The 14,903-nt window shown below is 40.1% G+C and overlaps 1 protein-coding gene across 3 annotated transcripts in view; it reads left to right on the top strand.

Moving 5' to 3' along the window:
• The window catches only part of rnf213a (ring finger protein 213a), a 111,337-nt gene that overhangs the window by 24,720 nt on the left and 71,714 nt on the right, over nt 1–14,903 (top strand). For all 3 annotated transcript variants that reach the window (XM_048610657.1, XM_048610658.1, XM_048610659.1), the window contains 4 exons: nt 905–1,060; nt 3,882–7,475; nt 7,732–7,868; nt 8,633–8,728. In XM_048610657.1, the coding sequence (XP_048466614.1) occupies nt 905–1,060; nt 3,882–7,475; nt 7,732–7,868; nt 8,633–8,728 (3,983 nt within the window). The remainder of the gene's footprint in view (nt 1–904; nt 1,061–3,881; nt 7,476–7,731; nt 7,869–8,632; nt 8,729–14,903) is intronic.

The following is a 14,903-nucleotide window of genomic DNA, read 5'->3' as shown; positions in this document are numbered from 1 at the left end:
TCCTACTTATTGATTACAGCTCTGCCTTTAGCACCATAATTCCAAACAAATTCATCTCCAAACTCTAGAACCTAGATCTCTGCTCCCCGCCCCAACCAAATTCTCAACTTCCTCACCAATAGACCACAGTCAGTAAGGATAGGCAACAACACCTCCTCCACAATAATCCTCAACATTGATGCCCCACAAGATCATGTGCTCAGCCTCCTACTGTACTTCTTATACACACATGACTGTGAGGCCAAATTCCACACCATCTCTATTTACAAGTTTGCTGTCGACAACACCGTTGTAGGTTGGATCTCAAACAACAACGAGACGGAGTACAGGAAGGAGATTGCGTGCTTAGCGGCATGGTGTAAAGACAACAATCTCTCCATCAATGAGAGCAAATCTAAGGAGCTGGTCATTGATTTCAAGAAGCGGAGTGGAGAGCGCGCCCCCTCTTGGACATTCTCCTTCATTACTGCAGTGATGGTTTCCTTTATCAATAATGCAATACTCTCCTGATTTAACACTACTAATTGTGCAGCTATTTACCAATTTAAGTGGAAGAGTGTTCTACACTTTTACCAATACTTTTTGTGAAGAAATGTTTCTCACTTTGTTCCTGAATGATCTATCTTTACAAGTTTTCAATGTTTTGTGTTTATATTACATTTTTAAAATTAGTTTTTGCAGTTTGTTTTATAAAGGTGGATCAATGAAGAATATTCAAGAACCATTTTCTAAATAATCTAACGTTGTTCCGCAATCACGTTTTTTGAATTTGCTTTAATAAATGTCATTATGATAGATATGCAGGTTACCTGATTTCACATTAAAAATGTTATCTTCATATCCAAAATACTAATATTTGCTTTACACTGTATAATTAAGTCACAACCAAAGGCTGTTTTTTCAGGTACAGAGGGGATTATACGAATTTATTTTCAAACTACTCATTTTGCGTTACTTGATGGGTGCTGATGGAAAAATGTGGAAGTGCAAGCCATGCCATATGTACGTTGTAGAAATGCTAGACGGGTCCGGATTCCTATCTAGAAAACATGCAAGACAAGTAAGTATAAAAGACATATTAGAGACTCCAATGGAGTGATCCCTGCTGTAAACTTCATTCCTCAGATGTACACTCTATCCATTGCCCTGGCTGCAGTTTAAGCCTGAACAAAGCCATTTGAATTTCTGCTGTTGTACATAACTCACAGATGAACTTTGGACCCACACATTTACTCCATCACCAAAATTGTCTATTTCCACCTCAGTAACATTGGATAATATTACCTCTATCTCAATACATGTACTGCTGAATCTTCCTTTTATACCTTTTTTACCTTTAGATTTTTCCCATACACTCTTGGCATCTCTGGCATCCTTCACCCTACATAAATTTGAGCTGAACTATTTCAGCTCACATAAAGATCCATTCACACTTCATCTCTGCTCAGTGACCCGCTTTGCTTCCTTGTCTGACAGCACCTCAATTTTAAAGTTTTTCTCCGTTTTTCTACCCTCAGCCTCTGCACTGGCTGAATCCGAATCTTGCTTTTTAATTTTCTCCCTAGTACCTCAAACTCTGACCACTGAGATACCATTGGTTTCAACATTAACTATAGCTTCTGTCTTTTTGCTTGCCCTTAGGGAGGCAAGAGACAACATGGGTTTCATGTTCACTATAGCAGAGCAGCCTTCCTGTCCCCACCTATCAAATCCCTAATTAATACTGCTTTTCTAAATGTTGTAATCCTGTGCCGTTCTTTGCCTCAATGCCAAACTGGGGACTACCCCTGACTGTTCAATACTGAATAACTGATTTGAGAGTGCCAGAGGATTCCTGCACCATCTCTTCATCCCTTATTATTCTTGGTGTTGTTTGTAGTATTGCACTTTTATTGTTTGAAAAAGATTGAATATCTTTGAAGATATATTATTTGGAAATAATTATCAAAATATATTTTTCACAAGTATCATTGTATAATATTACTTATCCTTTAAGAGTCTTTCTGTAAAAATTGGGAAGCTGTGTTAAAAGTAAAAGAAAAAGGAAGGAACAGCAGAACATTTACACTTAGTGCTTAAGAATTAGCTCACTTGGCAGGGCAGCTGGTTTTCAACGCAGAGTGACAGCAACAACATGGCTTAAATTCCCACATTGGCTAAGGTTTCCATTAAAAACTCTCTTTCTTGACCTATCCCCTTGCCAGAGCCGTGGTGATTCTCAGGTCAAACCATTACTAGTCATCTCTCAATAATGAGAGAGAGAGAAGCCTATGATTTGAGTCATAGAGTCCTACAGCACAGAGACAGGCTCTTCGGCCCAAACTGGTCCAGGCTGACCAAAATGTCCTTCCACGCTAACCCCATTTCCCTGCACTTGGCCCATACCCTTCTAAACCTTTCCTATCCACGTACTCAGCCAAATACCTTTTAAATGTCATTAATGTACCCACCAAAACCACCTCTGCTGGCATCTTATTCCATATGCGTACCACCCTCTGTGTAAAAATGTTGTCCCTCAGGTTTCCATGTATTCTTTCCCCTCTTACCTTAAACTGATTCTCTCTGGTCCTCGATTCTCCAACCCTGAGAAAAAGACTGAGTACATTCACCCTATCCATATCTCTCATGATCTTATACACTTCTATAAGATCTCCCCTCAGTCTCCTATGCTCTGAAGAAAAAAGTCCTAGCTTGACCAACCTCTCCCTATAACTCGGTCCCTTGAGTCCTGGCAACATTCTTGTAAATTTCTTCTCCACTCTTTTGTGTTTAATAACATCCTTCCTATAGCAAGGTGACCAAAACTAAACACAATACGCCAAGTGCGGCCTCACCAACATCCTGTGCAACTGCAACATAACTTCCCAACTTCTGTACTCAATGCCCTGACTGCTGAAGGCCAGTGTGCCAAAAGCCTTCTTCAGTGCCATGTCTACCTGTGACTCCACTTTCAGAGAACCGTGCACCTGAACTCCAAGGTCCCTCTGTTCCACAACATCCCTTAATGCCCTACCATGAAACTCCGACCTTGATTTGACTTTCCAAAATGCAACACCTCACACTTATCTATATTAAACTCCATTTGCCATTTCTTGACCCACTTCCCCATCTGATCCAGATGCTGCTGCAATTTCTGATAACCTTCCTCACTGTCCACAATACCACCTATTTTAGTGTCATCCGCAAACTTACTAACCATGCATTGTACATTGTCATCCCAATCATTGATATAGATAACAAACAGCAGTGGGCCCAGCACTGACCGCTGAGGCACACCACTAGTCACAGGCACCCAGTCCAATAAGCATCCTTCCTTCCACTATTACTCTCTGCTTCTTACCATCAAGCCAGTTGTATATCCAATTTGCCAGCTCTCCCTGGATTCCACGTGATCTAATCTTCCAGAGCAGCCGACCATGTGGAACCTTATCAAAGGCCTAACTGAAATCCATATAAACTACATCTACCCCCTTGCCCTCATCAACCTTCCTGGTCACTTCATCAAAGAACTCTAACAAATCTGTGAGACATGATATCCCACGAACAAAGCCATGCTGGCTACTCCTAATCAAACCCTGTCTTTCCAAATGCATGTGTATATTATCCCTCAGAATCCTCTCAAGTAACTTACCTACCATAGATGTTAGGCTTACTCATCTATAAGTCCCATGTTTTTCTTTGCAGCCCTTCTCAAATAAGGGCACAACATTCGCTACCCTCCAGTCTTCCAGCACCTCACCCATGGCTAACAATGATGCAAACACATCAGCCAGGACCCCTGCAATTTCTTCTCTAACCTCTTGCAGGGTTCTTGTTTGGACAATGGTGATTTTACCTTAAAGAAATAATATTCTGATTGATTCTTCATTTTAATATTTCAGGGGACCCAAATGCCAAAACATGGCTTCCTCGATATTTTCCCCAAAGTGTACTGTAGACCACCAAAAGAAGTACTTGAATTGGAAGTAAGAAAATCTGAAAATCTGTCGTGGAATGGCATTGATCCTCTTGTGGATGATGAAGAATTTCGAAGTGAAGCTTTTCAAAGGCCATACCAGTATCTCAGAAGATTCAACAACCAAGAAAATCTGGATACCTTTAGATACCAAGAGGGTACTGTGGAAGGCAACCACGTTGAGTGTCTGCAGCTGTTTTTAATCTGTTGTGGGGTGATGGATCCTTCCTGGTCTGAGTTGCGGAATTTTGCCTGTTTTCTGAATCTGCAGTTGAAGGACTGTGAAACCTCTGTGTTTTGTGATTTTAAGTTTATCAAAGATACTCTACAAGGATTCAAAACTTTTGTTGTTAATTTCATGATTTTGATGGCAAGAGATTTTGCAACACCTTCTCTAAGTATCTCAGACCAAAGCCCAGGAAGGGAAGTCGTCAACTTAGAAGGTGTTAAAGAAGAAGATCTTGCACCTTTTCTTGTGAGGAAAAAGTGGGAATCTGAACCACATCCATACATTTTTTTTAATGATGATCATACATCTATGACTTTCATAGGCTTCCACCTTAGAGAAAATGGCCAAGGAGGGATTGATGCCATAAACCCATCAAATGGCAAGATTATTAAACCAAATATAATGACTCGTGAGCTGTACACGGGTTTACTCCTGCAAAGAGTTCCATTCAACACAGATTTTGACAAGCTTTCCCGAAGTGAAAAGGTCGAGCGTCTTTGTACAGTATTGGGCATTCAATGGCCAATGGACCCTGATGAAACCTATGAGCTCACCACAGATAATATTTTAAAAATTCTTGCAATTCACATGCGTTTCAGGTGTGGCATTCCTGTCATTATCATGGGGGAAACTGGCTGTGGCAAGACCAGGCTGATCAAGTTCTTGTGTGAGTTACGAAAAGTTGGTGCGAACACTGAGAACATGAAACTAGTGAAAGTTCATGGTGGAACAACTGCAGACATGATCTATTCAAAAGTTAAAGATGCAGAAGCCATTGCATTGGAAAACAAGATAAACTTTGATTTTGACACTATTCTCTTCTTTGATGAAGCCAACACAACTGAAGCTGTAAACAGCATTAAGGAGATTCTTTGTGATCAGATGATTGAAGGGGCACCTTTAACTCCCAATACAGGTTTGCAGATAATAGCAGCCTGCAATCCTTATAGAAAGCATACAAATGAGATGATAGAACGTTTAGAGTCAGCTGGGCTAGGTTACCGTGTTCGAGCAGATGAAACAGAAGATAAACTAGGATCTATTCCCCTGAGGCAACTTGTTTATCGTGTACAAGCTTTACCACCAAGTATGATACCATTAGTGTGGGATTTTGGGCAACTTAATGATGTCACTGAGAAGATGTACATTCAACAAATTGTTCAACGGCTGACTCAGTCCATTTCAGTTCCTTCCACCTATATTAAGTGCATAGTGGATGTTTTGTCAGCCTCACAAAATTTTATGAGACATCAGCAAGATGAATGCAGTTTTGTCAGTCTTCGAGATGTGGAAAGATGCATGAAAGTGTTTGTTTGGTTTTACACCCGTCGCCAAATGCTGTTGAACAAATTGAAAGAATTCTTACAAGGTCAAGCCGTTAAGAACACACTCCTTGATGCCAAAAATGATGTAATCTGGTGCATAGTGCTGGCACTTGGAGTTTGTTATCATGCATGTTTGGAAAAGAAGATTGCATATCGGAAATCTATCTGCCGTCATCTTCCTGCACCATACAATAATCCTGCCAAATTCTTGGAGCAACTTGTGCTTCTCCAAGATCTTCTATTAAGTGGTGTACCACTGCGAGAAACCATAGCAAGAAATTCAGCATTGAAGGAAAATGTTTTCATGATGGTTATTTGCATTGAACTTAAAATTCCACTGTTCTTGGTCGGAAAGCCTGGCAGTTCAAAGTCCCTTGCAAAAACAATTGTAGCAGATGCCATGCAAGGACAAGCAGCACATTCTGAATTGTATAAAAACCTAAAGCAGATCCATCTAGTATCATTTCAGTGTAGTCCTCATTCCACCCCTGAAGGAATCATTAATACATTTAGGCAGTGTGCACGCTTCCAAGAAGGGAAGAATCTTAATGAATATATTTCAGTGGTTGTCTTGGATGAAATTGGCCTTGCTGAAGATTCCCCAAAAATGCCACTGAAAACTCTACATCCGCTTTTGGAAGATGGGTGCATCGATGATGATCCCCTTAAACACAAAAAAGTTGGTTTTATCGGAATATCCAATTGGGCTCTTGACCCTGCTAAAATGAATAGAGGAATTTTTGTATCACGAGGAGATCCTGACAAAAAAGAACTGATTGAAAGTGCCAAGGGCATCTGTTCTTCAGATCCTGTGATACAGAAAAAAGTGATTGGCTTGTTTGTGAGCTTTGCAGATGCTTATCTAGCCATTTGTGCAAAGCAAAATAAGAGGTTTTTTGGCCTACGTGATTATTATAGTTTAATAAAAATGGTCTTTTCACTTTCAAAAGCTACCAAATTGGAACCAACACCAGAGCAGTTGGTGCAGGTTGTGCTGCGTAACTTTAGTGGAAATGATGATGTTAATGTTATGGATGTTTTCAAGTCAGTACTCAAGAATGCATCTCATAATAGTGTTAACACACTGGAACTGATTGATCTCAATCTAAGTGCTGATTCTCATGACAATGAATGTCGGTACCTGCTCATTCTAACCAAAAACTATGCAGCTCTTCAAATACTTCAGCAGATGTTTTTCTCCAGAAAACACCAGCCCGAGATCATCTTTGGGTCCAGTTTTCCCAAAGATCAAGAATATACTCAGATTTGCAAAAACATCAATCGTGTGAAGATATGCATGGAAACTGGGCAAATGGTGGTTCTGTTAAACCTTCAGAATCTTTATGAAAGCCTTTACGATGCATTGAATCAATATTATGTCTATCTTGGAGGACAGAAATATGTCGATTTGGGTTTGGGAACTCATAGAGTCAAATGCAGAGTTCATCCAGATTTCAGGCTGATAGTTATAGAAGAGAAAGAGGTGGTCTACGAAGAGTTTCCAATTCCACTTATCAATCGGCTTGAGAAACATTATCTCGATATTAACACAGTTCTTGATGGAAATCAAAGGGATATTGTAAAACAGTTGAAGCTTTGGGTGCACACTTTCACAGCAGCCCGATCCAGAAATACCTTAATCCATGGAAGACACCAAGAATACTGTCCATCTGATGTGTTTGTTGGCTATCACTCTGACACCTGTGCATCAGTTGTTTTACAAGTAACAGAAAGGTTGAAGAAGACTGACGCTTCCTGGGAAGAAGTTCTTAAAGAAGCACAATGGGTGTTATTGAATTGTGCCACCCCAGATTCTGTAGTTTGTTTAACGAGTTCTGAATTTGCCACATATCAAACTGACATGATAATGCAGAAGTACTTTGCAGAGCAGCATCATGATTTCCTTGCGGATTTTGTACATTCTCACACCAAATCCAAAGTTCAACATTGGGCAGTTTTCACTGAGGTAAGCTACTTCTATAAGCACAATTTAGCAGCAAAAGCAATTTACATGCCAATTACTAGGTTACAATTTCTTGATCTAGGTATACTACTAACTATAGTTGTCTACGTTTGACACTAAATTTGACAATCTCAATCTTGCTACCACAATAATTGCATGAAGTAGAAAAATCTACTCCATTATCAGAAAAGAACAGGAGAATCTTGCTGTTTGCTTTATTCACATCCATGGTTAGTGAATTATTTATTCTTTATTTCAGGTTACAACTTATTCACGTCTTCTAACAGCTTCTGACATCGAATTTTTGCAAAGGGAAGTAGGTGAGAGTGTTGAGGCGGTCTTCTGTTTCTCACTACAGCAGTTTGACACAGAACATTCATTCCTGAAGAAAATAAGGTTAGTTTAAAATTTATCTGCTAATTAGCAATTCCTTTCAAAGAATGGCAATGGTGAAAAGCCATTTTTTTGCAGCTGTCATGGAGCACAAATTATATTCTGCACGAAGTAAATTATCATATTTTTAACTTTTAAATTTAATCCAAGCCTTAACTTTTACAACAAAACTCATGATAATTTAAATATTTGCCTCCTTGATATGAAAGGCTCTTGATGTAAAAATGCCTCACAGACAACGTAGGAATCAACCATTCATTGAATCAGACCTATGTACTATCCTGTTCAGTTGAAGCAAATCTTAAATTTTAATCAAAATTCCCTAAACATTTTTTTTAAAAATCCCATATTAACCTTACTTTTCAAGAAGTTATTTCCCTTTTAAACACTTCAGTTGGTTCTGAGATTATATCTCAAGGAATTCCATATTCTCATTATCACTTTTTTTGGGGAGTTGGTTTCAACTGATTTTTGGTCTTTTTTTTTTGCCCTTCACTGTAATTGAAATATCTACTTACACCCCTTCAGGTTATTAATTCACAATGATATCCCTACACAACAGTTAAAACGTGGATAATTTGAAATCAAAGTTTTTCTGATTTGCTTCTGTGATCAATAATAAAGATCTGGCAATAAAATAAGTGAGGGTCGCCAGGTTACTGGTGTACTGATTAATATTTTCTCAAGTTGTCCTCTTTAATCTTTGCTGCTTCACTGCTCAAATGTTGACCTTGTTAAGTGTCTTCAAATATATTCTTTGCCTCCAGACACTGTGTTGACTCCTGCCAAGGAAATAAAATCTTGCTCATACAAACAGACTTTGAAAATAATTCACAAAGTGCAAATTTGATTGCTTCAGCAAAGTGAGTATTATATCTGTACTCTGCCTCATACTACAATTATTTACTTTACCTTTCTTCCTTTGGTATGCATTAAAAGAAAAGATAGAACTTCCTTTCTTGAAAACACAATATACCTTTCAAATTTTAAAGAATGAATGATGCTAATCGAAAAGTCACTGAATTTTATTTTGTCAAAATCACTTTGCTAATGATAGATAGCTTCATAGATCTTTAAGGAGTGTCTTAAAGGAAGAAGGAGGTGAAGATGGACGTGAAGACCAGGGAATGGTAGCTAGACAGCTGTGATACAATAAAAGGATTGAGAAAGCACAAGATCAGAGTTGGAGGAATAGAGTTCAAGCTCTGTTTAAGCTTGGAGGAAGTTACAGACATGGGGAGGGAACAAGACCACGGAGAGAATTAAACACACGAATGAGAAATTTGAAGTCGAGGCAGTGAGGGATCAAGACCCAATGTAAGTAAGAGAGTACCTGAATGATAGCTGAAATATACATATGCTGTATAAGATACAGGTACCAGCTTTAATTGAGTTGAAGTTTGTGGATGGCCAGCCAGCAATGCATTTAATTAATTAAGTGAAAATAGACATATAGGAATATGAATAGTAGGAGCAGATGTCTGCTATTTTAGCCCCTTGCGCTCACTCTACCATTCAGTAAAATCAGGCTCCACTCCTTCCCCCAGAATAATTGTAGATCAAAATCTATCTTAATGCAGTCTTTTTTGTGGTATTCATTGATGAAAGTCATTGGCTAGACTAGCTTTTATTGCACATCTCTAATTGCCCATAGGCAATTTAAGAGCCAACCACATTGCTGTTGGTCTGGAGTCACATGTAGGTCATGCCAGGGAAGGACAGCATATTTCCATCCCTAAAGGATATTAGTGAGCTAGATGGATTTTGTCAACAATTGGGAATTAATTTTCCCCTGCTGCAACTGGATCCTCAATTTCCTGACCCACGGACCACAATCAGTAAGGATACACAACAACACCCTTTCTACAATAATCCTCAACGCTGGTGCCCAGCAAGGCTGTGTACTCAGCCCCTTACTATACTCCTTATGCATTCATGACTGTGTGGCCTAATGCAGCTCTAACTCCGTTTACAAATTTGCTGATGACCATTAAGTGATGGGTCAGATACCAAACAACGACAAGATAGAGTACAGGAATGACGTAGACAGCTTAGTGGCATGGTATAAAGACAAAATTCTCTCCCTCAATGTCAGAAAAACAGAGGAGCTGGTCGTCGATGGTGCTGAGGCGGAGGTGATCGAGAGATTCAAGTTCCTAGGAGTAAACGTCACTAACTATCTATCCTGGTCTATCCACATTGACACTACAGTCAAGAGAGCACACCAACACCTCTACTCCTTCAGAAGGCATCTCCACAACAACTCTTACCAATATTCATAGATGCACCATAGAAAGCATCTTATCCAGATGTATCACAGCTTGGTATGGCAACTGCTGTGCCCAAGACCACAAGAAATTACAGTGAGTTGTAAACGCAGCCCATTTCCATCACAAAAACCAGCCTTCCTTCCATCAACTCTATCTACACTTCCCATTGCCTCGGGAAAGCAGCCAGCATAATCAACTGCCCCTCCCACCCTGGTTATACTCTCTTCCACCCTCCTCCATCAGGCAGAAGATACAAAAGTTTGAAAACACATACCAACAGATTTAAGAACTATTTCTTCCCCGCTGTTGTCAGACTTACGAACAGACCTCTCATATATTAGAGTTGATCGTTCTCTGCACCTTCTCAGTAGCTGGAACTTTATATTCTGCACTCTGTTCTATTATGCTGATGTAAGGTATGATTTGTCTGGTTAGCACGCGAAACAGTACTTTTCACTCCATCTCATAACATGTGGCAATAATAGATTAAATCAAATCAAATCAAATTGAATTCAAATTCCAGGGCAGGAATTAAACCTGGGGCTCCAGAATGTCACCTGAGTCTCTGGAATACTAATTCAGTGACAATGCCATTTTGCCACCTTATATTTGGTGACCTAGCCTATACCCCTTGCTGGGAAAGAGAATTCCCAAGATTAGCAACTCTCTGAAGTCAGGTTGTACTCAGTGTCCCCCAAATGCCATGAATGAATAAAAAAGTCTCTGATTTCGGTCTTTTCAATGTTTCCTTACTGGATAAAGGTATGGCTCATCCAGGAAGGATGTTGGATGAGCAGATTGACAACATAAAGGAAGTGGAATGAGCGAAACAGAAAGTGCTGAAAATCTCAGTGAATCTGGCAGCATCTGGGGAGAGAGAAAGAGAATTAATGTTTCATGTTGATGCTCTTTCATCAGAACTGGTGTGGAGAGGTAGAACTAGAGGTTATCAGCATATATCTGAAAGCTGACCTCATGACAGTGGATAATCAGGGAAGTGAAGGAGGATGTGGTGAAATTCTAATGGTTGAAATAGCATTGAAGGAGGTGCTCTGGTCATGGTCAGTGGTGAAGAATAAATCCAAGTTAGGTCTGTACTATTAATCTGGGCAATGAAATTCATTGGAGGAGCCAGTCAACCGTAGAATAATAGAGGTGCACAGCACGGAAACAGACCCTTGGTCCAACTCATCCATGCTGACCAGATATTCCAAATTAATCTAGTCCCATTTGGCCCATATCCTCTAAACCCTTCATATTCATGTACCCATCTAGGTGCCTTTTAAATGTTGTAGTTGTACCTGCCTCCACCACCTCCTCTGGCTCTTATTCTATACACGCACCACACTCTGCATGAAAAAGTTGCTCCTTAGGTCCCTTTTATATCTCTCACTTGTCACCTTAACCTTACACCCTCTAGTTTTGGTAAAAGACCTTGGCTATTCACCCTAACTATGCCTAGCATGATTTTATAAACGTCTATAAGGTCAACCCTCAACCTCCAACACTCCAGGAAAAATAGCCCCAGCGTATTTAACATCTCCATATAGCTCATATCCTGCAACCCCAGCAACATGCTTGTAAATCTTTTCTGCATCCTGTCAAATTTAGCAACAGTTTTCCTATAGCAGGGAAACCAGAATTGAATGCAGTGCTCCAAAAGTGGCTTAACTAATGTCCTGTAGAGCTCACCATGATATTCCAATTCCTGTACTCAATGCACTGACCAATAAAGGCAAGTGTACTAAATACAAAAACAGAACGTCATCTGAGTCTCACAAAACAGAACTGAGGAAGGGTCACTCGACCCAAACATTAATTCTGATTTCTCTCCAAAGATGCTGCCAGACCTCTTGAGCTTTTCCAGCAATTTCTGCTTTGGTTTCTGATTTACAGCATCCGCAGTTCTTTAGGTTTTTATCAAGTGTACCAAATCCCTTCTTCACTACTGTGTCTATCTGTGACTCCACTTTCAAGGAATTATGAACCTGCACTCCAAGGTCACTTTGTTCAGCAACTCTCCCAAGACCCTACCGTTAAGTATATAAGTCCTGCCTTGATTTACCTTACCAAAGTGCAGTACGCCATATTTATGTCACTTAAATTTCATCAGTCATTGCTTGACCCATCTGATCAAGGTCTCTCTTGTTGTTGGGAGCCCGGACCAACACTGGCTACAGTTATCGGCTTATACAGAGAGGAAAAGAGTCAGTTCTTGTAACCTCACAAATTACTTCTTTAATGTATTAAACAAGACACATTTTGCTTAAATGTTTTTATCACAAAACTAGACTTTGTATATTTTCCCACAAACTGAACTAGGACCTACTGATATACTCATTAGAGTCTTCTGACACTCCCCAAGTAGTCACAGAATATAAAAACTAATACCCGATCAGGATAGCTGCTGCTGTTGACGAAGGCTTATGTTGGCCAGGCGCTGCACTCGATGTTGTCACTACGTCTTGATATAAGGTCTGCCTCTGCGATGGCTGATCTCTGGAGTTTGCGCAGACTACCTGTTCCGAGGGTCTTTTTTAAAAATTCTTTCTCTTGTCTCTCTCAAGTCGTGCTGTCTTCTTCCTGTTGGCTCAGGCTAATTCACTTATCACATATCTTTACCTTAATGGCCCGGCCCAGAGACTTAGGTAGCATTACCTCGTTATTTCTCATCCAAATAAGGCTTTTGCATTACTTCATCTTTCTTACTTTTTGCAGAACTTAGTTAATTCAGACCTGCTTAAATCGGCTCCAATTAGCACATGGGTGCAGGTCATTTTTAGTTCACAAGCTGCTTCTTTCTTCTTGTCAGTACCTTTGCATTCAGTACCTCCTGTTAGCAATATCAGTGGCTGGTGTAACCCCCTGTCTTTCTGCTGCCTCTGGCTAATGTCTCCCCAGGCAGCGATGTCAGCAGCTTGTACCTTTCTCACTGTCTCTATCTCTCTGCAGCCTCTGGCTAACACTTTGTACTCTGTACTCTGAGATAGCCTTCTTCACTATCCACTACACTAGCAATTTTAGTGCCATCTGCAAACATAGTAACAATTCCTCCAATATTCACATCCAAATCATTCATATAAATGACAAAAAGCAGTGGGCCCAGCACTGAATGTTGTGGCACACTGCTGGTCACAGGCAGTTTGATAAACAATTCTCTACCATCACCCTTTGTTTCCTACCTTTGTGTTAATTTTGTATTTAAGTGGCTAGCTCTCCCTGGATTGCATGTGATCTAACCTTGCCTACCAATCTACCATGCAGAACTTTGTTGAGTGCCTTGCTGAAGTCCACCACTCTACCTTCATAAATCTTCTTTGCTTCTTCAAAAAACTCTTATCAAGTTAGTGAGACATGATTTCCCATGCACAAAGCCATGTTGACTATCCGTAATCAGTCCTTACCTTTCCAAATGCATGTAGATTCTGTCCCTCAGAATCTCCTCCAACAACTTACCTACCACTGACGTCAGGCTGACTGGTCTAGATTTCCCTGCCTTTTCCTTACCACCTTTCTTAAATAATGGCACCACATTAGCCACTCTCCAGTCTTCCAGCAGCTTACCTGTAGCTATTGATGATACAAATATTTCAGCAACGGGCACAGCAATGACTTCCCTAGCTTCCCACAAAGTTCTAGGATACACCTGATCAGGTCCTGGGGTTTTTTCCACCTTAACGTGTTGTAAGACGTCCAACACCACCACCTCTGTAATATGGACATTTTTCAAAATATCACTATTTCTTTCCCCAAGCTCTCTAGCTTCCATATCCTTTTCCACAGTAAACACTGATGTAGAATACTCGTTTAGTATTTCACCCATCTCCTGCAGTTCCACACATAGATGGCCTTATTGATCTTTAAGGGGCCCTATTCTTTCTGTAGTTACTATTTTGCCCTTAATGTATTTGTAGAATCTCTTTGGATTATCCTTAACCCTATGGTTAAGGAGCAGAGGGACCTTGAGGTTCATGTACATAATTCTCTGAAGGTAGCCAAGTTGAAACAGCTGATCTTGGGTTTATAAATAGAGATATTGCATATAAAAACAAGGAAGTGATGCTACACCTCTACATATCATTTGTCAGACCACATTTGGAGTATTGTGTTCGATTCTTGGCATCTTATTTAAGGAAGGCTGCAAAATCCCAAGCAAGTGTGAAAAGGAGTTTCACTAGAATGATACCAAGAATGAGGGATTTTAGATGTGTGGGAATAATAGGAAAATTCGGCTTGTTCTTCTTGGAGCAGAGATTAAGAGATGAGCTTATTGAGATTTTCAAAATTCTGAACAATCTTGACAGGGTAAAGAAGGATGTTCTGTTTCCATTAGTTGGTATGTCAGTGACTACAAGGTCACAGTTTCAATATGTCAGCAGGAAAGTTGGGGAAGTGAGATGAGGACAAACTTCCTTACTCAGAGAGTTGTTAGGAATTGCACTGCCTGGGAGAGTGATGGAGTTGGACTCCATAGAAGGTTTCAAATGAGAGCTGGATATATATTTGAAAGTGATGAACTTGGAGGGCTACAGTGGGTAGGTCTGGAGAATCAGACTAGCTGGGTATCACTTTCTGGAGCCAGTACAGACACAGTGGGTTGAATGGACTCCTTCTGTGCTGTAAAATTCTATGATTCTATGTAGGCTGTCATGTAGGGACAGGATCATAACATAGAGTTCATTTGAAGAGGGTGGGCAGTATATTTAAGAGCTTTTGGATAGAAATGTGACCTTAGAGATGCTTGATAGTTTGCAGGGGCAGAATGGTT

Source organism: Rhincodon typus, chromosome 23, assembly GCF_021869965.1.
Source record: "Rhincodon typus isolate 14 chromosome 23, sRhiTyp1.1, whole genome shotgun sequence".
NCBI classification, from domain to species: domain Eukaryota; kingdom Metazoa; phylum Chordata; class Chondrichthyes; order Orectolobiformes; family Rhincodontidae; genus Rhincodon; species Rhincodon typus.
The sequence above is the reverse complement of the archived record's forward strand: the minus strand, read 5'-3'. Positions and strand labels throughout refer to the sequence as shown.